This window comes from Oncorhynchus mykiss, chromosome 19 (genome assembly GCF_057628025.1).
Source record: "Oncorhynchus mykiss isolate SJ-2025 chromosome 19, ASM5762802v1, whole genome shotgun sequence".
NCBI lineage: Eukaryota > Metazoa > Chordata > Actinopteri > Salmoniformes > Salmonidae > Oncorhynchus > Oncorhynchus mykiss.
Window position 1 is genome coordinate 14,903,471 of NC_143040.1, and position 23,254 is coordinate 14,926,724.

Here is a 23,254-nt window from a genome sequence, read left to right on the forward strand (position 1 = left end):
GAGGGAGGGAGACCCAGTGAAAGGAAGTGAGTTAGAGGGAGGGAGGGAGACCCAGTGAAAGGAAGTGAGTTAGAGGGAGGGAGGGAGACCCAGTGAAAGGAGGTGAGGTAGAGGGAGGGAGGGAGACCCAGTGAAAGGAAGTGAGGTAGAGGTAGAGAGACCCAGTGAAAGGAGGTAAGGTAGAGGGAGCGAGTGAGACCCAGTGAAAGGAGGTGAGGTAGAGGGAGGGAGGGAGACCCAGTGAAAGGAAGTGAGTTAGAGGGAGGGAGGGAGACCCAGTGAAAGGAGGTGAGGTAGAGGGAGGGAGACCCAGTGAAAGGAGGTGAGGGAGAGGGAGGGAGGGAGACCCAGTGAAAGGAAGTGAGTTAGAGGGAGGGAGGGAGACCCAGTGAAAGGAGGTGAGGTAGAGGGAGGGAGATCCAGTGAAAGGAGGTGAGGTAGAGGGAGGGAGATCCAGTGAAAGGAGGTGAGGTAGAGGGAGGGAGATCCAGTGAAAGGAGGTGAGGAAGAGGGAGGGAGACGGTTAGTTTTCGTCTGATCAAAGAAAACTATTTTAGAATGATATAGCTCAGCACAATGTAATTACACCTAGTTGAATAACACAAGGGTTCCTGTCAGTGAGATGTGATTTGGGCGCAGTGTGGCATTAGGTTGAAGGCTACAATAGAGGCATAGCAAGTATAATAATATGATATTACTGGGGAATAGGATACCCTCAGTAATGAAAAGATACGTCACATTCCCATTCAAACAAAGAGATCTACATGTGGAGCTTTAGTAGGCCAGGGTTGTATTCATTAGGACATACTGTTGAAAAACATTTGGGAAACAGAAAACGATAATGAGCATTTCATTTTGGACAAGTTCAGGTAGTCCCCTCACTGTTTCAGTCTGTTTTTTATCTTCAGTTTGAACACAACCCAGATCTGAGTCGTCTTGTTGGTCGATGCCTTCTAATGCTATTGGATTAGCTCAAATGAAGGGAACCACATATCCCATAATTCAGTCTGCTTGTGGAACCGAGAGGGAGAGTGTGTGCGCGCGTTAGAGCATTGGGCCAGTAACCGAAAGATTGCTGGTTCGAATACACGAGCCGACAAGGTGAAAAATCTGTCGACGCGCCCTTGAGCAAGGCACTTAACCCTAATATGCTCCAGGGGCTTTGCACCACCCTGTAAAACAACACATGTCACTGCACCTATCCAGTGTATGTGACAATGAAACATTATAAAGTGTACCAGTCGCATTCTGTCCACTGTCAACCGCCGTTTTTCAAATCCGCAGGACGACGTGGAACCCAAAGGATTAACGGGCGACTGGGGGAGACGTCGCCCCGTAATGGAGGACGGTGGCTTTTAAAAAGCCTTAATGGATGCCGTAGATCTAATAAAGGATAACAGTTTCTAACCTCATTGGAATTCTCAGAGAACAGTGGGCCATACAGAAAGCATTGGATAGCACAGCCATTGGCTGGTCATTGTGTTTTCAGGGCTGTATAAAAGGTTGAATTCTCAGAGAGCAGTGGGCCATACAGAAAGCATTGGATACCACATCCATTGGCTGGTCATTGTGTTTTCAGGGCTAAATAAAAGGTTGAATTCTCAGAGAGCAGTGGGCCATACAGAAAGCATTGGATACCACATCCATTAGCTGGTCATTGTGTTTTCTGGGCTGTATAAAAGGTTGAATTCTCAGAGAGCAGTGGGCCATACAGAAAGCATTGGATACCACATCCATTAGCTGGTCATTGTGTTTTCAGGGCTGTATAAAAGGTTGAATTCTCAGAGAGCAGTGGGCCATACAGAAAGCATTGGATAGCACAGCCATTAGCTGGTCATTGTGTTTTCAGGGCTGTATAAAAGGTTGAATTCTCAGAGAGCAGTGGGCCATACAGAAAGCATTGGATAGCACAGCCATTAGCTGGTCATTGTGTTTTCAGGGCTAAATAAAAGGTTGAATTCTCAGAGAGCAGTGGGCCATACAGAAAGCATTGGATAGCACAGCCATTAGCTGGTCATTGTGTTTTCAGGGCTGTATAAAAGGTTGAATTCTCAGAGAGCAGTGGGCCATACAGAAAGCATTGGATACCACAGCCATTAGCTGGTCATTGTGTTTTCGGGGCTGTATAAAAGGTTGAATTCTCAGAGAGCAGTGGGCCATACAGAAAGCATTGGATAGCACAGCCATTAGCTGGTCATTGTGTTTTCAGGGCTGTATAAAAGGTTGAATTCTCAGAGAGCAGTGGGCCATACAGAAAGCATTGGATACCACAGCCATTAGTTGGTCATTGTGTTTTCGGGGCTGTATAAAAGGTTGAATTCTCAGAGAGCAGTGGGCCATACAGAAAGCATTGGATAGCACAGCCATTAGCTGGTCATTGTGTTTTCAGGGCTGTATAAAAGGTTGAATTCTCAGAGAGCAGTGGGCCATACAGAAAGCATTGGATAGCACAGCCATTAGCTGGTCATTGTGTTTTCAGGGCTGTATAAAAGGTTGAATTCTCAGAGAGCAGTGGGCCATACAGAAAGCATTGGATACCACAGCCATTAGCTGGTCATTGTGTTTTCGGGGCTGTATAAAAGGTTGAATTCTCAGAGAGCAGTGGGCCATACAGAAAGCATTGGATAGCACAGCCATTAGCTGGTCATTGTGTTTTCAGGGCTGTATAAAAGGTTGAATTCTCAGAGAGCAGTGGGCCATACAGAAATCATTGGATAGCACAGCCATTAGCTGGTCATTGTGTTTTCTGGGCTGTATAAAAGGTTGAATTCTCAGAGAGCAGTGGGCCATACAGAAAGCATTGGATAGCACAGCCATTAGCTGGTCATTGTGTTTTCTGGGCTGTATAAAAGGTTGAATTCTCAGAGAGCAGTGGGCCATACAGAAAGCATTGGATACCACAGCCATTAGCTGGTCATTGTGTTTTCAGGGCTGTATAAAAGGTTGAATTCTCAGAGAGCAGTGGGCCATACAGAAAGCATTGGATACCACAGCCATTAGCTGGTCATTGTGTTTTCAGTGCTGTATAAAAGGTTGAATTCTCAGAGAGCAGTGGGCCATACAGAAAGCATTGGATACCACAGCCATTAGCTGGTCATTGTGTTTTCGGGGCTGTATAAAAGGTTGAATTCTCAGAGAGCAGTGGGCCATACAGAAAGCATTGGATAGCACAGCCATTAGCTGGTCATTGTGTTTTCAGGGCTGTATAAAAGGTTGAATTCTCAGAGAGCAGTGGGCCATACAGAAAGCATTGGATAGCACAGCCATTAGCTGGTCATTGTGTTTTCTGGGCTGTATAAAAGGTTGAATTCTCAGAGAGCAGTGGGCCATACAGAAAGCATTGGATAGCACAGCCATTAGCTGGTCATTGTGTTTTCAGGGCTGTATAAAAGGTTGAATTCTCAGAGAGCAGTGGGCCATACAGAAAGCATTGGATAGCACAGCCATTAGCTGGTCATTGTGTTTTCTGGGCTGTATAAAAGGTTGAATTCTCAGAGAGCAGTGGGCCATACAGAAAGCATTGGATACCACAGCCATTAGCTGGTCATTGTGTTTTCAGGGCTGTATAAAAGGTTGAATTCTCAGAGAGCAGTGGGCCATACAGAAAGCATTGGATAGCACAGCCATTAGCTGGTCATTGTGTTTTCTGGGCTGTATAAAAGGTTGAATTCTCAGAGAGCAGTGGGCCATACAGAAAGCATTGGATACCACAGCCATTAGCTGGTCATTGTGTTTTCAGGGCTGTATAAAAGGTTGAATTCTCAGAGAGCAGTGGGCCATACAGAAAGCATTGGATAGCACAGCCATTAGCTGGTCATTGTGTTTTCTGGGCTGTATAAAAGGTTGAATTCTCAGAGAGCAGTGGGCCATACAGAAAGCATTGGATACCACAGCCATTAGCTGGTCATTGTGTTTTCAGGGCTGTATAAAAGGTTGAATTCTCAGAGAGCAGTGGGCCATACAGAAAGCATTGGATACCACAGCCATTAGCTGGTCATTGTGTTTTCTGGGCTGTATAAAAGGTTGAATTCTCAGAGAGCAGTGGGCCATACAGAAAGCATTGGATACCACAGCCATTAGCTGGTCATTGTGTTTTCTGGGCTGTATAAAAGGTTGAATTCTCAGAGAGCAGTGGGCCATACAGAAAGCATTGGATAGCACAGCCATTAGCTGGTCATTGTGTTTTCTGGGCTGTATAAAAGGTTGAATTCTCAGAGAGCAGTGGGCCATACAGAAAGCATTGGATACCACAGCCATTAGCTGGTCATTGTGTTTTCTGGGCTGTATAAAAGGTTGTGCTCAAAGTGATCTTGTCCTTCTTGCATCTCTAAGACGGATCTGAAACGTATGATGTCGTCTCTGACGAGGCTATAAAAAGGATAACCTCTGGCTGCAAATATTATATCTGATATGTTTTTGTGATGCTTGTCTGTTTTGTGACAGGTAAATAGTTGTGTGTGCACTTTGTAAAAGCTTTAAAATGTGATAGGCGGGGCCTCCCGGATGGCGCAGTGGTCTAGGGCACTGCATCGCAGTGCTAGCTGTGCCACCAGAGACCCTGGGTTCGCGCCCAGGCTCTGTCGCAGCCGGCCGCGACCGGGAGGTTCATGGGGCGACACACAATTGGCCCAGCATCGTCCGGGTTAGGGAGGGTTTGGCCGGCAGGGATATCCTTGTCTCATCGCGCACTAGCAACTCCTGTGGCGGGCCGGGGGCAGTGCACGCTAACCAAGGTTGCCAGGTGCACAGTGTTTCCTCCGACACATTGGTGCGGCTGGCTTCCGGGTTGGATGCGCGCTGTGTTAAGAAGCAGTGCGGCTTGGTTGGGTTGTGTTTCGGAGGACGCATGACTTTCGACCTTCGTCTCTCCCGAGCCCGTATGGGAGTTGTAGCGATGAGACAAGATAGATTGGAACAGTTGGATACCACGAAATTGGGGAGAAAAGGTTTTTTTAGTTTAAAATAAATAAAAATGTGATAGGCAGGCATGGGTTTAAAGAGTATTTGTTTGTCTTTCAAATATGTTGAACGTTCGATTGAGCCTGCTAAATTGGTGGCATTTGCACTTTTGGGACAATTCCATTAGCTCCATTGCTCCAGGCAAGCCCGATCAGGCGCAGCTGACAGAAAACAGATACTATTTGAACCCGGGTCTTATGTCACCTGTACAATCATCACAGGTGTATTATGTTAAATTGTATTATGTTAAATTCTCACCTGTACGTCGGTGCGGTCTGCGATCCACTTGGCCAGCTGCTCCGAGGCAAAGCCGATCCGCTGGAGGTCAAAGGTGTCTGCCCTCTTAGGCTTCCCCTTAGCTGGGAAGTGCATGAAGGTAGGGGCTGAGTTCATATTCAGCTGGAGGGGGAGAGAGAGAGGGAGAGAGAGAGAGAGAAAAAGAGAGAGAGAGAGGGAGATGGAGGGAGAGAGAAAAAGAGAGGAAAGGATTGGTGATAGATACAGTAGGTAGGAGAGAGAGAGAGGGAGGGGGGACATATATAGTAGGTAGGAGGAGAGAGAGAGGAGGAGGGGGGACAGATATAGTAGGTAGGAGGAGAGAGAGAAGGAGGGGGGACAGATATAGAAGGTAGGAGGAGAGAGAGAGGGAGGGGGGACAGATATAGTAGGTAGGAGGAGAGAGAGAGAAGGAGGGGGGACAGATATAGTAGGTAGGAGGAGAGAGAGAGAAGGAGGGGGGACAGATATAGAAGGTAGGAGGAGAGAGAGAGGGAGGGGGACAGATATAGTAGGTAGGAGCAGAGAGAGAGGGAGGGGGGACAGATATAGTAGGTAGGAGGAGAGAGAGAGGGACGGGGACAGATATAGTAGGTAGGAGGAGAGAGAGAGGGACGGGGGACAGATATAGTAGGTAGGAGCAGAGAGAGAGGGAGGGGGGACAGATATAGTAGGTAGGAGGAGAGAGAGAGGGACGGGGGACAGATACAGTAGGTAGGAGGAGAGAGAGAGAGAGAGGGAGGGGGACAGATACAGTGGGTAGGAGGAGAGAGAGAGAGGGAGGGAGGGATAGATACAGTAGGGAGGAGGAGAGAGAGGGAGGGAGGGATAGATACAGTAGGGAGGAGGAGAGAGAGAGGGAGGGATAGGTACAGTAGGGAGGAAGAGAGAGAGGGAGGGAGGGAGGGAGGGAGGGATAGATACAGTAGGTAGGAGGAGAGAGAGATGGAGGGAGGGATAGATACAGTAGGGAGGAAGAGAGAGAGGGAGGGAGGGAGGGATAGATACAGTAGGGAGGAGGAGAGAGAGAGGGAGGGAGGGATAGGTACAGTAGGGAGGAAGAGAGAGAGGGAGGGAGGGATAGATACAGTAGGGAGGAAGAGAGAGAGGGAGGGAGGGAGGGATAGATACAGTAGGGAGGAAGAGAGAGAGGGAGGGAGGGAGGGAGGGATAGATACAGTAGGGAGGAAGAGAGAGAGGGAGGGAGGGAGGGATAGATACAGTAGGGAGGAAGAGAGAGAGGGAGGGAGGGAGGGATAGATACAGTAGGTAAGAGGAGAGAGGGAGGGACATAGTTGGAAAAGGCAGAGAGAGAATCAAGAGAAGTGGTGAGAACCCCAATTACATGACGCGTGCATATATACCACTGCCCCAACAAAAACATCCCCTATACACAGTTCCCTTTCCCCAGTGGTGTTATGATCAAGCAGGGGGCCCACCACATGATGTGACTGGCCATGAGGCCACCTACCCAGGGAGGGAGGAGCACGGTGCAGAGAACTCACTGGTGGCACTAACATACACCTAATTACTACACTCTCCCTCTGCACAGGCTGGCCATTAGGCCTAATGAATGGATAGGCATGCACACTGCGTACTTATTATGTTAGGTATCTGCCTCCTCCCTCTCTTTCAACAGTCATCTCTCTCTCTCCCGCTCAACGATATTCCCTCTCTCTCAAAAGTATTCTCTCAATTGTTTCTCTCTCTATCTTTCCCTCAATCTGTATCTGTCTTGCCCGATTCTGTCTCTAAAATGAACTGCTCTTTCCCTCTTAGATATATCTCTGACTACTTGTGTCGATACCTCTCCACTGTGTGCTTCTCAGTCTCTCTCTCTTTCCACTCGGTTTGCTTTTCAAACCCCTCTTCCTGCAATTCAAATCAACTAAAAAGTCAGTCTATTCCCACCTCCTCCCCAGTCCAAACTCACAGAGAACAAAGTGAGGATCGTTACAGAGGTTATTTCTCTTAATTGCATGAAACGAGCCCACCGCATCCTCCCTGGAGCGTAGAGGTGATTCGCCCATTAGGAGTGCTACATTAGCACTCTCTCCATTATAACAAAAGAAAAGCTAGACAAAGTGATCTGCATTTAATTACATGTCCTTTTAATCTTAGAGGCCCGTAATCGCATAATTGCTCGAGTGGAGAGTGTGAGGCGTACCTCAGGGGTGAGTATTTAACCCAGATTAATTGCTCATTGGCTATGGTAATGGGCGGTTGGAAGCTTCACATCTGTTTATTGTCATGCAAACGACTGTTAGTGATAAGAAACCAAAGTTCTATTATGGGTTTCTCTGGTGCTGAGTTGCTATGGCGATGTGGAATATGTTATTTATGTGTTGGGGCGGTCGTTTTCCCACTGTATCGAGGTCTGCACTGAGTGACACAGCAGGCGGTGATGTACTGTAAGAAACTCCGGAGCCCGGTGACATGCACACACATACGCCCACACGGGCTTCGCCCACGGCCCACCTATGGATGCACCCTGGGAAAATAATGACAACCCCAGGGAAAGAGGTTGGTTGCGCAGAACCGACTCGTATCAATCTCCCACACGGGTGTTTATCTAGCTGCCAGCCTGCAGTGACAGTGGCTGCTACGGACAATATACCACGGTTCCTCAGCGCGACACAACGCGCCTGGACACAGCCCTTAGCCGTGGTATATGGCCCATATACCACGGTTCCTCAGCGCGACACAACGCGCCTGGACACAGCCCTTAACCGTGATATATTGGCCATATACCACAAACCCCAGAGGTGCCTTATCGCTATTATAAACTGGTTACAAATGTAATTAGTACAGTAATACCCGTAACATACGGTCTGATATACCACCACTTTCGGCCAATCAGAATTGAGGGGCTGGACAAACTCAGTTTATAATATGGATTATACCTTCAGAGTACTGTATGCAGGGTGTGTATGGACTGAGTCAGGAGTACAGTATGTGGGATGGATAAGAGAGCTCATCTAAATAAATCAAGACTAAACAGCCATTGCAAGGTACATGAGCGTTTGTGTTTGCGAGTACTTCACTAAATGTCATCCGACACTAACGTATATATATATAAACCCCAAACTCTCTCCCCAAGTGGCCTGATCTTAAAACGGCCGCCGGACGACGAGCCCCCGCGGGTAAATAAAACCATGCAGAGAGCCTGTCAGCCACCTCTGATTCATTTACCTTATTTCAATGATTCATCTCTCCTTTAAAACGTGACCTGCAAGCTAATTAGCATGCTGTGTCTCCGCGCCGAGGCTGACAGGCAACTATGAACATGGAAATGAGGGCTTTGGGGATGGAGGGAGCGAGCGGGGGAACGGAGAGGGGGGCGGTTGGAGGGAGGGGTGCTGGGGTAGATCCAGACGGTTACCTGCTGAAAGACGTCCGCCCCCTCATCATAGTCCACCACGGTGAAGAAGAGTTTGTTAGAGAAAGCTGAAGAGTAGCGCCAGGAGTTAGCCAGCACCTGGTACTCCTCGTTAGCTTGTCTGTTAAAAAGACAGGGGGGAGGGAGGGAGAGAGAGAGAGAGAGAGAGAGAGAGAGAGAGAGAGAGAGAGAGAGAGAGAGAGAGAGAGAGAGAGAGAGAGAGAGAGAGAGAGAGAGAGAGAGAGAGAGAGAGAGAGAGAGAGAGAGAGAAAGAGAGAGAGAGAGAGAGAGAGAAAGAGAGAGAGAGAGAGAGAGAGAGAGAGAGAGAGGGGAAGAGAGAGAGGGGGAACAGGGGAGAAAATAGAGTTGAAAAGAGGAGAGGAAGACAGAGGGGCAGAGACGAAGGCAAAAGGGAAATTGAACAAGAGAGGGAGAGCAAACGAGAAGGAGAGAAAGAGGGAAGAAGAAACAGATGAGTAAATGCTGGTGATGATCATGGCCACGCTGGCTTGAGTTGGAAGAGACGGACGAGAGAGAGAGAGAGATACTCATGCCACATGTTCCTCCCCAGAGAGAGAAGGATAACGACGCCATGCCGTGAGAAGAATGTCGCTACAGCTGTAATTACTGTCTGCTCTATCCTGTCCTGGACAGACGAGGAAAACATCACGACGAACCACCGTCTCTACCCATCGCTTTCCTTTTAACTCTGGCGCTGCTGCCACTTCTTATGCCCGTCGCAGTTCCCGCACACTGGCATGACAGGGGGAACGATAACAACAAATAAATAAAACGTGCCAATTAGAGGGGAAATTACGGCAGACATTTTGCAAATTGAGCCGTAGCCACTCAACCTGTCATGGGTAAATACAGACAGCGGTGGGCCCGCCAGGTCTGTCACAGTGGTGGATAAAAAGATGGAAATGAATGTACAGCAAACTTCTTTATATAATCTGACGTAATAGAGTTTAAAGTAGGGTTTCAAAATCCCTGAAACGTTTAATAAATTCACTGGTTTTCCACAAATCCTTGTTGGATGATTCTGGATTTTATATTCCCTCCTGTTTCTGGGAATTCTCCAAGAGGGATACCGGAAAAACCAGGGAATGTATTGAAAGTTCCAGGAATTATGCAACCCTAGTTAGAAGTACACTTAAAACTAGTGGAAAGAGAGTTTGGGCCTGTGGAAGTCTTGAAGCTTCCCATTTAGAGCTCAAATAACCTCATAAAAGCGTGTTTACTCCAGATGGCTTCGTAAAGTCGCAGCGCCAACGTCTGGCGACAACTTTAATGTCCTCTGACAACTTTAATGTCCTCTGCCACACGTTACAGTACATGAATTAACAAACGGGACAACAGAAAATCATGAATAAAACAAGTAGCAAAACACTCGTTTCTGTTGGGAATTAAACACAAGTGCCATAAATTGCATGTCGACTTGCATCAATGTTGCATTGACTTCATGTACTATTCATGCTCCTCCATAAGTGATATGGTGTGTAGTGTTGGGCGCTCTGGCGCTGCTCTACGTATAGTGTGTCTCTTCAGAGAGCGTTGTGTTTGGTGGCACTTTTGGTGATTAAAGTCTGTAAACAATTAGTAGCTTTCAGCACAGTGCACTTTAAATCGTACCGTCATTGGAGGGAGGGAGAGAGAGAAAGAGGAACTGAGACGGAGAGAAGGAAACAAACAAAGAGAGAGTGGTACAGAAAAGAGAGCGAGAAGAATGAAAGAAAGAGTGATGGCAGTGCGAGGACCCCGGCGATTAGCAGTCCCTCCCGGTGCCCGTCTGTACTTTGAACGCTGACGGGGGGGTCACAACCCAAAATGTGTCTTGGGCGCCCGCTGAATAGCGACGCGATGGTATCGTTTATGCAAATGGTCCGTTCCAATTGCGAAGCAGAGAGAGCTGGCGCGTGACATTAACTAATGCGCTTCGGAGTGACGTCCTCAAATTGAAAGGAAACCTTGTTTCCTGGTTAAGATGAATCATTTTAATATGAATGGATATATAAATGCATACGTCGAGGTTGGCACTGCCGTCGTTGAGAGCCGGAAGAGAGGGCGAGGGAAAAACAAAAAACAAGAGGAACAGAGAGAGAGAGAGAGAGAGATAAATAATTAAGTGATTTGAGTCGACAGCAGATGATTAAAAAAGCATTATGGGTCACGGGGAACAGAGAGGATGATGGGAGTGGGAAAGGTCAGTGTGGATTAAATTAACTTCCTCTATTTCCGTAATACACATGATTATTCCCTGGTCGGCGTCATCTTTATTCAATGAAGCGAACGGCTGGGTTCTCCGTGTGAACGGTTCTCCGTGTGAAGGGGTCTCCGTGTGAAGGCTCCTTGAGGAGAAAAACACCCTGGTGAGACACTGGGCCCCAAAACGGAGATCTAGACTGAACACACTGGCTGTTATGTAGAGTAGATCACTGTCTGGAGGTCATCACTACACGTCAACAGGTCATGTTGACTGTCGTCTATGTCATAGCCAAACATAGATCTAGACTGAACAGACTGGCAGGTTGATGGACTATCACCAGAGGTCAAAAGGGCATGATGACTTCAGCCTATGTCGTTGTCTTTAAACTCCCCCCTATACCCAAACGTAGATCTAGACTGAAGAGACTGACTGTTCTGTAGAGTTGTTGATGGGTCATCACTAGAGATCAAACAAAAGGTCATCATACTTTTCTTTATTCTGTTTAGTCTCTTTCATCAACTGTATGATTGATTTGTATTATCTTGTATTGACTGATTGGGCCGAGGTGGGAAACTCCAGGCCTGAAGGGCTGCTGTGTGTGCACCATTTTGTTCCAAGATAATCAAATAAATCTATGTTTTATTGTCACACACACCAGGTAGGTGCAGTGAAATGTGTTGTTTTACAAGGGTTCAGACATAGAAGTACAGCGCCCCTGGATCAAACTATCATCCACATGTCTTTCACCTAGTCGGGTATTCTAACCAGCCATCTTCGGGTTACTGGCACAACCCTCTGACCTCTAGGCTACCTGCTGCATCCCTGATTCAAATAAACAGCTCATCCTGATCTTCAAATCAAATCACTATTTATTTCAAGTGTATTTCACATGGTCTCAACACACTGGGCTGGAGCAAAAACCTGCAAAAACTGTACCCAGTGCTGTGTAGCATAGCGCCTCCTGTCTGTGGTCGTGTGGCGGCGCGGAGGGGTTCCATACCTGCAGACGGAGCACTGCCTCTGTGGCTGCAGCGCAGTGAACATCACGATGACCGAGTAGTTCCGGGGCGGGGCCTTGACGAACCTCCGGAACTTATCGCCGTTCATCCGGATCACGGAACGCCTGGAGCTCCACTCCATCATCTGATCCACCTTCTCCACCAACATGTTCTGGAACAACAGGGATGGAGAGAGGAGGATGAGAGGGGAGGAAGACGGAAAGGGAAAAGGAGGGAGGAAGCGTGAACGGAAAGGGAAAAGGAGGGAGGAAGGGTGAGAGGGAAGGGAAAAGGAGGGAGGAAGGGTGAGAGGGAAGGGAAAAGGAGGGAGGAAGGGTGAGAGGGAAGGGAAAATGAGGGAGGAAGGGTGAACGGGAAGGGAAAAGGAGGGAGGAAGGGTGAGAGGGAAGGGAAAAGGAGGGAGGAAGGGTGAACGGGAAGGGAAAAGGAGGGAGGAAGGGTGAGAGGGAAGGGAAAAGGAGGGAGGAAGGGTGAGAGGGAAGGGAAAACGAGGGAGGAAGGGTGAACGGGAAGGGAAAAGGAGGGAGGAAGGGTGAACAGGAAGGGAAAAGGAGGGAGGAAGGGTGAACGGGCAGGGAAAACGAGGGAGGAAGGGTGAGAGGGAAGGGAAAAGGAGGGAGGAAGGGTGAACGGGAAGGGAAAAGGAGGGAGGAAGGGTGAGAGGGAAGGGAAAAGGAGGGAGGAAGGGTGAACAGGAAGGGAAAAGGAGGGAGGAAGGGTGAACGGGAAGGGAAAAGGAGGGAGGAAGGGTGAACGGGAAGGGAAAAGGAGGGAGGAAGGGTGAGAGGGAAGGGAAAAGGAGGGAGGAAGGGTGAACGGGCAGGGAAAACGAGGGAGGAAGGGTGAACGGGAAGGGAAAACGAGGGAGGAAGGTTTAGAGGGAAGGGAAAACGAGGGAGGAAGGGTGAAAGGGAAGGGAAAACGAGGGAGGAAGGGTGAACAGGAAGGTAAAAGGAGGGAGGAAGGGTGACCGGGAAGGGAAAACGAGGGAGAAAGGGTGAGAGGGAAGGGAAAAGGAGGGAGGAAGGGTGAGAGGGAAGGGAAAAGGAGGGAGGAAGGGTGAGATGGAAGGGAAAAGGAGGGAGGAAGGGTGAACAGGAAGGGAAAAGGAGGGAGGAAGGGTGAGAGGGAAGGGAAAAGGAGGGAGGAAGGGTGAGAGGGAAGGGAAAAGGAGGGAGGAAGGGTGAACAGGAAGGGAAAAGGAGGGAGGAAGGGTGAAAGGGAAGGGAAAAGGAGGGAGGAAGGGTGAACGGGAAGGGAAAAGGAGGGAGGAAGGGTGAAAGGGAAGGGAAAAGGAGGGAGGAAGGATGAACGGGAAGGGAAAAGGAGGGAGGAAGGGTGAGAGGGAAGGGAAAACAAGGGAGGAAGGGTGAAAGGGAAGGGAAAAGGAGGGAGGAAGGGTGAGAGGGAAGGGAAAACGAGGGAGGAAGGGTGAACGGGAAGGGAAAACGAGGGAGGAAGGGTGAAAGGGAAGGGAAAAGGAGGGAGGAAGGATGAACGGGAAGGGAAAAGGAGGGAGGAAGGGTGAGAGGGAAGGGAAAACGAGGGAGGAAGGGTGAAAGGGAAGGGAAAACGAGGGAGGAAGGGTGAGAGGGAAGGGAAAACGAAGGAGGAAGGGTGAACAGGAAGGTAAAAGGAGGGAGGAAGGGTGAGAGGGAAGGGAAAACGAGGGAGGAAGGGTGAACAGGAAGGGAAAGGAAAACAGGAGAAACCATTATGACCAAGTATTAAACCAGGTGTCAACCAGGAAATAATTGGTGTTTTCTAGAATGAATGAGTCACACACACAAATCTCAAGGGGGCTATCAAACGTTGTGATGTGTGACAGCCATTGTGCTGTACAACTCTCCCCCGGAATCTATGTTTTGTGGTTGTTGAAAATCTACACGTTCAAGGGTATGCCTTCACAAAAGGGCATTGTGGTAGAAGTCGAAAAACTATTTCGCGGCCTGGCTCTCATTTGAAGTTCTATTCATGTGCACTGAATACGAGCTCTGAACAGAAGCGCAGTACCTAACAACTTAGGCTAGTGTTAAGAGTCTAGAAACTCATAGTAAAAGTCTAATAAAAACATAGAATAACTCGTGGCATCGCCCTCTCGCTCCAAGTCTCATTCACTCCACTCACAACGGACAGCAACTCAAGGACGAACCGTTCCAAATTCACACCGGGAGATTACAGTTGCTACTTTTTACACAGTTCTCTTCAGAGTTGTGTAGTGATAGACTTGCTGCTGTCGCCATGACAACAGCCAGCCAATGTCCTGCCCCACTAACTGGATAGTTACTGTATAATGTAGAGGGATTGTGTTTGAACTGTCCAACGTGACCAGAAGTCTTCCTGACAGGTATAATGGTAGGGTATCAGTGAAACATGACAGCTCTCACTAACTGCTCAGCAGAAGTTTCAACCAGATTGATATCACTGGTGTCTAGACAAGAAGAAGTGCTCTTCAACCAGTCTCTGTAGACAGCCTAATACTTAACCTCCGGGTCTCTTAAGCATGTGTGTGTGTGTGTGTGTGTGTGTGTGTGTGTGTGTGTGTGTGTGTGTGTGTGTGTCTGAGTGTCTGTAAGTGTGTCTGGGTCACACGTCCATGTCACCGCCTGTCTGTAATGTCACCTTCAATTATAACATCAGTGTTGCAGAAAGAAATCTAGGACTCTCTCTTTCTCTCCTCTTTCTCCTCCCTCTCCTCTTTTACTCTGTCTCTCCTCCTCTCTCTCTCCCCATCCTTCTTTACTCTGTCTCTCCTCTTCTCTCTCTCCCCCATCCTTCTTTACTCTGTATCTCCTCCTCTCTCTCCCCCATCATTCTCTACTCTGTATCTCCTCCTCTCTCTCTCCCCCTCCTTCTTTACTCTGTCTCTCCTCCTCTCTCTCTGCCCCATCCTTCTTTACTCTGTCTCTCCTCCTCTCTCTCTCTTCCCCATCATTCTTTACTCTGTCTCTCCTCCTCTCTCTCTCTCCCCTCTCCTCTTTTACTCTCTCTCCTCCTCTCTCTCTCCAACATCCTTCTTTACTCTGTCTCTCCTCCTCTCTCTCTCCCCCATCCTTCTTTACTCTGTCTCTCCTCCTCTCTCTCTCCCCCATCCTTCATTACTCTGTATCTCCTCCTCTCTCTCTCCCCCATCCTTCTTTACTCTGTCTCTCCTCCTCTCTCTCCCCCATCCTTCTTTACTCTGTCTCTCCTCCTCTCTCTCCCCCATCCTTCTTTACTCTGTCTCTCCTCCTCTCTCTCCCTCCCCCATCCTTATTTACTCTGTATCTCCTCCTCTCTCTCCCCCTACCCTTCTTTACTCTGTATCTCCTCCTCTCTCTCTCCCCCATCCTTCTTTACTCTGTCTCTCCTCCTCTCTCTCTCCCCCATCCTTCTTTACTCTGTCTCTCCTCCTCTCTCTCTCCCCCATCCTTCATTACTCTGTATCTCCTCCTCTCTCTCTCCCCCATCCTTCTTTACTCTGTCTCTCCTTCTCTCTCTCTCCCCCATCCTTCTTTACTCTGTCTCTCCTCCTCTCTCTCCCCATCCTTCTTTACTCTGTCTCTCCTCCTCTCTCTCTCTCTCCCATCCTTCTTTACTCTGTATCTCCTCCTCTCTCTCCCCCTACCCTTCTTTACTCTGTCTCTCCTCCCCTCTCTCTCTCTCCCCTCTCCTCTTTTACTCTCTCTCCTCCTCTCTCTCTCCCCCGTCCTTCTTTACTCTGTCTCTCCTCCTCTCTCTCTCCCCCATCCTTCTTTACTCTGTCTCTCCTCCTCTCTCTCCCCCATCATTCTCTACTCAGTATCTCCTCCTCTCTCTCTCCCCCTCCTTCTTTACTCTGTCTCTCCTCCTCTCTCTCTCCCCCATCCTTCTTTACTCTGTCTCTCCTCCTCTCTCTCTCTTCCCCATCATTCTTTACTCTGTCTCTCCTCCTCTCTCTCTCTCCCCTCTCCTATTTTACTCTCTCTCCTCCTCTCTCTCTCCAACATCCTTCTTTACTCTGTCTCTCCTCCTCTCTCTCTCCCCCATCCTTCATTACTCTGTATCTCCTCCTCTCTCTCTCCCCCATCCTTCTTTACTCTGTCTCTCCTCCTCTCTCTCTCCCCCATCCTTCTTTACTCTGTCTCTCCTCCTCTCTCTCCCCCATCCTTCTTTAGTCTGTCTCTCCTCCTCGTCCATGTCACCGCCTGTCTGTAATGTCACCTTCAATTATAACATCAGTGTTGCAGAAAGAAATCTAGGACTCTCTCTTTCTCTCCTCTTTCTCCTCCCTCTCCTCTTTTACTCTGTCTCTCCTCCTCTCTCTCTCCCCCATCCTTCTTTACTCTGTCTCTCCTCCTCTCTCTCTCCCCCATCCTTCTTTACTCTGTATCTCCTCCTCTCTCTCTCTCTCCCATCCTTCTTTACTCTGTATCTCCTCCTCTCTCTCCCCCTACCCTTCTTTACTCTGTCTCTCCTCCTCTCTCTCCTCCATCATTCTCTACTCTGTATCTCCTCCTCTCTCTCTCCCCCTCCTTCTTTACTCTGTCTCTCCTCCTCTCTCTCTCCCCCATCCGTCTTTACTCTGTCTCTCCTCCTCTCCCTCTCCCCCATCCTTCTTTACTCTGTCTCTCCTCCTCTCTCTCTACCCCATCCTTCTTTACTCTGTCTCTCCTCCTCTCTCTCCCCCATCATTCTTTACTCTCTCTCCTCCTCTCTCTCTCCATCCTTCTTTACTCTGTCTCTCATCCTCTCTCTCTCCCCCATCCTACTTTACTCTGTATCTCCTCCTCTCTCTCTCCTCCCATCCTTCTTTACTCTGTCTCTCCTCCTCTCTCTCTCTCCCCCATCCTTATTTACTCTGTCTCTCCTCCTCTCTCTCTCCCCCATCCTTCTTTACTCTGTCTCTCCTCCTCTCTCTCCCCCACCATTCTTTACTCTGTCTCTCCTCCTCTCTCTCTCCATCCTTCTTTACTCTGTCTCTCATCCTCTCTCTCTCCCCCATCATTCTTTACTCTGTCTCTCCTCCTCTCTCTCTCCCCCATCCTTCTTTACTCTGTCTCTCCTCCTCTCTCTCTCCCCCATCCTTCTTTACTCTGTATCTCCTCCTCTCTCTCTCTCTCTCCCATCCTTCTTTACTCTGTATCTCCTCCTCTCTCTCCCCCTACCCTTCTTTACTCTGTCTCTCCTCCTCTCTCTCCCCCATCATTCTCTACTCTGTATCTCCTCCTCTCTCTCTCCCCCTCCTTCTTTACTCTGTCTCTCCTCCTCTCTCTCTCCCCCATCCGTCTTTACTCTGTCTCTCCTCCTCTCCCTCTCCCCCATCCTTCTTTACTCTGTCTCTCCTCATCTCTCTCCTGTCTCTCCTCTCCTCATCAACATCAATTATAACATCAGTGTTGCAGAAAGAAATCTAGGACTCTCTCTTTCTCTCCTCTTTCTCCTCCCTCTCCTCTTTTACTCTGTCTCTCCTCCTCTCTCCCTCCCCCATCCTTCTTTACTCTGTCTCTCCTCCTCTCTCTCTCCCCCATCCTTCTTTACTCTGTATCTCCTCCTCTCTCTCTCTCTCCCATCCTTCTTTACTCTGTATCTCCTCCTCTCTCTCCCCCTACCCTTCTTTACTCTGTCTCTCCTCCTCTCTCTCCCCCATCATTCTCTACTCTGTATCTCCTCCTCTCTCTCTCCCCCTCCTTCTTTACTCTGTCTCTCCTCCTCTCTCTCTCCCCCATCCGTCTTTACTCTGTCTCTCCTCCTCTCCCTCTCCCCCATCCTTCTTTACTCTGTCTCTCCTCCTCTCTCTCTACCCCATCCTTCTTTACTCTGTCTCTCCTCCTCTCTCTCCCCCATCATTCTTTACTCTCTCTCCTCCTCTCTCTCTCCATCCTTCTTTACTCTGTCTCTCATCCTCTCTCTCTCCCCCATCCTACTTTACTCTGTATCTCCTCCTCTCTCTCTCCTCCCATCCTTCTTTACTCTGTCTCTCCTCCTCTCTCTCTCTCCCCCATCCTTATTTACTCTGTCTCTCCTCCTCTCTCTCTCCCCCATCCTTCTTTACTCTGTCTCTCCTCCTCTCTCTCCCCCACCATTCTTTACTCTGTCTCTCCTCCTCTCTCTCTCCATCCTTCTTTACTCTGTCTCTCATCCTCTCTCTCTCCCCCATCATTCTTTACTCTGTCTCTCCTCCTCTCTCTCTCCCCCATCCTTCTTTACTCTGTCTCTCCTCCTCTCTCTCTCCCCCATCCTTCTTTACTCTGTATCTCCTCCTCTCTCTCTCTCTCTCTCTCCCATCCTTCTTTACTCTGTATCTCCTCCTCTCTCTCCCCCTACCCTTCTTTACTCTGTCTCTCCTCCTCTCTCTCCCCCATCATTCTCTACTCTGTATCTCCTCCTCTCTCTCTCCCCCTCCTTCTTTACTCTGTCTCTCCTCCTCTCTCTCTCCCCCATCCGTCTTTACTCTGTCTCTCCTCCTCTCCCTCTCCCCCATCCTTCTTTACTCTGTCTCTCCTCCTCTCTCTCTACCCCATCCTTCTTTACTCTGTCTCTCCTCCTCTCTCTCCCCCATCATTCTTTACTCTCTCTCCTCCTCTCTCTCTCCATCCTTCTTTACTCTGTCTCTCATCCTCTCTCTCTCCCCCATCCTACTTTACTCTGTATCTCCTCCTCTCTCTCTCCTCCCATCCTTCTTTACTCTGTCTCTCCTCCTCTCTCTCTCTCCCCCATCCTTATTTACTCTGTCTCTCCTCCTCTCTCTTTCCCCCATCCTTCTTTACTCTGTCTCTCCTCCTCTCTCTCCCCCACCATTCTTTACTCTGTCTCTCCTCCTCTCTCTCTCCATCCTTCTTTAGTCTGTCTCTCATCCTCTCTCTCTCCCCCATCATTCTTTACTCTGTCTCTCCTCCTCCCTCTCTCCCCCATCCTTCTTTACTCTGTCTCTCCTCCTCTCTCTCCCCCATCATTCTCTACTCTGTATCTCCTCCTCTCTCTCTCTCCATCCTCTTTTACTCTCTCTCCTCCTCTCTCTCTCCCCATCCTTCTTTACTCTGTATCTCCTCCTCTCTCTCTCCCCCATCCTTCTTTACTCTGTCTCTCCTCCTCTCTCTCCCCCCATCCTTCTTTACTCTGTCTCTCCTCCTCTCTCTCCCCCCATCCTTCTTTACTCTGTATCTCGTCCTCGCTCTCTCCCCCATCCTTCTTTACTCTGTCTCTCCTCCTCTCTTTCTCTCCCCATCCTTCTTTACTCTGTCTCTCCTCCCCTCTCTCTCCCCCATCCTTCTTTACTCTGTCTCTCCTCCTCTCTCTCTCCCCCATCCTTCTTTACTCTGTCTCTCCTCCTCTCTCTCTCCCCTACCCTTCTTTAATGTCTCTCCTCCTCTCTCTCTCTACTTCCCCCCTCTCTCTCTCTCTCTCTCGCTACTCCCCCCCCTCTCTCTCTCTCTCTCTATACTCACCCCCCCCCCCTCTCTCTCCCCCATCCTTCTTTACTCTGTCTCTCCTCCTTTCTCTCTCCCCCATCCTTGTTTACTCTGTATCTCCTCCTCTCTCTCCCCCTACCCTTCTTTACTGTCTCTCTTCCTCTCTCTCTCTCTACTCTCCCCCCTCTCTCTCTCTCTCGCTACTCTCCCCCCTCTCTCTCTCTCTCTCTACTCTCCCCCCTCTCTCTCTCTACTCTCCCCCCTCTCTCTCTACTCTCCCCCCTCTCTCTCTCTCTACTCTCCCCCCTCACTCTCTCTACTCTCCCCCCTCTCTCGCTACTCTCCCCTCTCTCTCTCTATACTCTCCCCCTCTCTCTCTCTCTCGCTACTCTCCCCTCTCTCTCTCTACTCTCCCCCCTCTCTCTCTCTACTCTCCCCCCTCTCTCTCTACTCTCCCCTCTCTCTCTCTCTACTCTCCCCCCCTCTCTCTCTCTACTCTCCCCCCTCTCTCTCTCTCTCTACTCTCCCCCCTCTCCATCTCTCGCTACTCTCCCCCCTTCTCTCTCTCTCCTCTCTCTCTCTCGCTACTCTCCCCTCTCTCTCTCTCTACTCTCACCCCTCTCTCTCTCTCTCTCTCTCGCTACTCTCCCCTCTCTCTCTCTCTACTCTCACCCCTCTCTCTCTCTCGCTATTCTCCCCTCTCTCTCTCTCTACTCTCCCCCTCTCTCTCTCTACTCTCCCCCCTCTCTCTCTCTCTACTCCCCCCCCTCTCTCTCTCTCTACTCCCCCCCCCTCTCTCTCTCTCTACTCTCCCCTCTCTCTCTCTCTACTCTCCCCCCTCTCTCTCTCTACTCTCCCCCCTCTCTCTCTCCACTCTCCCCTCTCTCTCTCTGTACTCTCCCCCCTCTCTCTCTCTCTCTCTCTCGCTACTCTCCCCTCTCTCTCTCTACTCCCCCCCTCTCTCTCTCTCTATACTCTCCCCTCTCTCTCTCTCTCTCTCTCTCTCTCTCGCTACTCTCCCCTCTCTCTCTCTCTACTCTCCCCCCCCTCTCTCTCTCTCTCTATACTCTCCCCCCTCTCTCTCTCTCTCGCTACTCTCCCCTCTCCCCCCTCTCTCTCTACCCTCCCCTCTCTCTCTCTCTCTCCTCCCTCTCTCTCTTTCTACTCTCCCCCCCTCTCCCTCTCGCTACTCTCCCCCCTCTCTCTCGCTACTCTCCCCCCTTCTCTCTCTCTCTCTACTCTCCCCCCTCTCTCTCTCCTCTCCCTTCTCTCTCTCTCTCTCTACTCTCCCCCCTCTCTCTCTCTCGCTACTCTCACCCCCTCTCTCTCTACTCTCCCCCCTCTCTCTGTCTACTCTCCCCTCTCTCTCTCTCTCTCTCTCTGTCTACTCTCCCCTCTCTCTCTCTCTACTCTCCTCTCTCTACTCTCCCCCTCTCTCTCTACTCTCCCCCCTCTCTCTCTACTCTCCCCCCTCTCTCTCTACTCCCCCCCTCTCTCTACTCTCCCCCCTCTCTCTCTACTCTCCCCCCTCTCTCTCTCTCTCTCTCACTACTCTCCCCTCTCTCGCTACTCTCCCCCTCTCTCTCTCTCTCTCGCTACTCTCCCCCCTCTCTCTCTCTAACAGCAGATGAGGGCTGTCATCAACTTTTCTGTATTTATTTCCTGATTTATACGGTTTCTATTAATCCTCATCAAATGGACACGTCAAGAGAGGGAGGGATCAGAGGGCGAGCGGCAAAGTCGCTGAATAATTTAACGGTTGGATTTTGTAGGAGTCCAAAGTTGACAAAAAGGACTGAGACTGACTGTCTTAGTGAGTGTGAGGCTAAATGAAAGATATTTTACTGGGAGGGTGAAAGGTTTCTGACAGGCTAGGATGTTTGATACAGTAGGGGGCAAAGACACAACCCTGCATAGAGACACAACATGCCATTATTGTGCATGGATGGATGCATGTCTCAGTGTGTGAGAGAGAACGCTTGGCAGTCTTCCCTTGCGGAGCAGAGCGGCAGGTTCCCTCCACTGCCTCCCCCCCATAGGAGGCCCTGTCAGGCCTGCTGCCAATCACACACAGCGCTAATGATGCACCGGTCAACACACACACACACACACACACACACACACACACACACACACACACACACACACACGAGATGAGCGATGGAAGGAGGGATGGAGATATAAAAGACTATTACAAAGGCACTGGAGAGGAAAGATGGAGGGAGCGAGAATAGGGGAGAGAGAGAGAGACAGAGAGAGAGAGAGGGGATGGCAGAAGATGAGAACCAGAGGGATCAAATGAAAGACAGAAAGAGAGAGAGAGAAACTAAATAAGAGAGGGGTGGATAGAGTGGGCGAGAGAGAGCAAAAGATAAAATGAGGTGGGAGAAGTAGTGAGAGAGAGAGAATAAACAAAGAAAGATGGAGGAGGAGGAAACGCTGCACAAACAACAAAGAAGACCAGCCAATGTCAGCATTCTCTATTAAATTGACTCAAGTCTAGTTCTAACCATGCAGCCATTAAATAAAACTCTGTTTTGGCCACAAGGGGCAGTATCTTCCACCAAAACCATCACAATGTCATACCTCTCTCTCTTCCCCTGTCTGACAGGCACTGACTAAACAACCTTCATTCACCCCCACAGCAATGTCTCTGCAGTGTCTCAGTTCAAACACACTCACACTCACACACACACTCACACACACTCACACACAGTCACACACAGTCACACACAGTCACACACACACACACTCCTTCACCAGGTGGCTAACTAAAGTGACGTGTCGGAAGACTGTTGACAGCTTGATCCCTGGTGAGCGTCCGCTTCACGGAGACGGAGCACATCGCCACTTCCGTCGGAAGTGTCGCCTCCCTCACACACTCACAGAAGTCCGCGCGGGGATACACACACATTGTGTACTCATGGGATAGCTCTATGACTGGGAATCAGTGGGTAGTGTATCCTGGCGGCACTCACTGCCAAGGTACCTCGTAGGTACAGCAAGCATCTGGTATCTCACTGGCATTTAGTCATTTTCAATATTTTAACAGACGTGTAAATATGTCGCCGAAAAATAACAAATCCCAGAATTAGAAAGGAATGTGGTATTTTTCCACAGACTATCACACATCCCATCAGATGAAGATCTCACCGCCCAGATGAACATGGTCAACAATAACCGACCTACATCTAATAAACATGGTCAACATAACCGACCTACATCTAATGAACATGGTCAACATAACCGACCTACATCTAATCAACATGGTCAACATAACCGACCTACATCTAATGAACATGGTCAACATAACAGATCCTACATCTAATGAACATGGTCAACATAACAGATCCTACATCTAATAAACATGGTCAACATAACCGACCTACATCTAATAAACATGGTCAACATAACCGACCTACATCTAATGAACATGGTCAACATAACCGACCTACATCTAATGAACATGGTCAATATAACCGACCTACATCTAATAAACATGGTCAACATAACCGACCTACATCTAATGAACATGGTCAACATAACCGACCTACATCTAATGAACATGGTCAACATAACAGATCCTACATCTAATGAACATGGTCAACATAACAGATCCTACATCTAATCAACATGGTCAACATAACCGACCTACATCTAATGAACATGGTCAACATAACCGACCTACATCTAATCAACATGGTCAACATAACAGATCCTACATCTAATCAACATGGTCAACATAACCAATCTACATCTAATAAACATGGTCAACATAACAGATCCTACATCTTATAAACATGGTCAACATAACCAACCTACACCTCCAGATGAACACCCTACATGGTCAACATAACCAACCTACATCTAATAAACATGGTCAACATAACAGATCCTACATCTAATGAACATGGTCAACATAACCGACCTGCATCTTATAAACATGGTCAACATAACCAACCTACACCTCCAGATGAACACTCTACATGGTCAACATAACCAACCTACATCTAATCAACATGGTCAACATAACAGATCCTACATC

The 23,254-nt window shown here is 49.0% G+C and overlaps 1 protein-coding gene across 2 annotated transcripts in view; it reads right to left on the reverse strand.

The window, feature by feature from the left end:
• The window catches only part of LOC149975091 (dolichyl-diphosphooligosaccharide--protein glycosyltransferase subunit TUSC3-like), a 107,363-nt gene that overhangs the window by 56,262 nt on the left and 27,847 nt on the right, over window positions 1-23,254 (reverse strand). For both annotated transcript variants that reach the window (XM_090210221.1, XM_090210222.1), the window contains exons 2-4: window positions 11,821-11,990; window positions 8,618-8,735; window positions 5,218-5,358 (exon numbers count right to left, since the gene is read on the reverse strand). In XM_090210221.1, coding sequence (XP_090066347.1) covers window positions 5,218-5,358; window positions 8,618-8,735; window positions 11,821-11,990 — 429 coding nt within the window. The remainder of the gene's footprint in view (window positions 1-5,217; window positions 5,359-8,617; window positions 8,736-11,820; window positions 11,991-23,254) is intronic.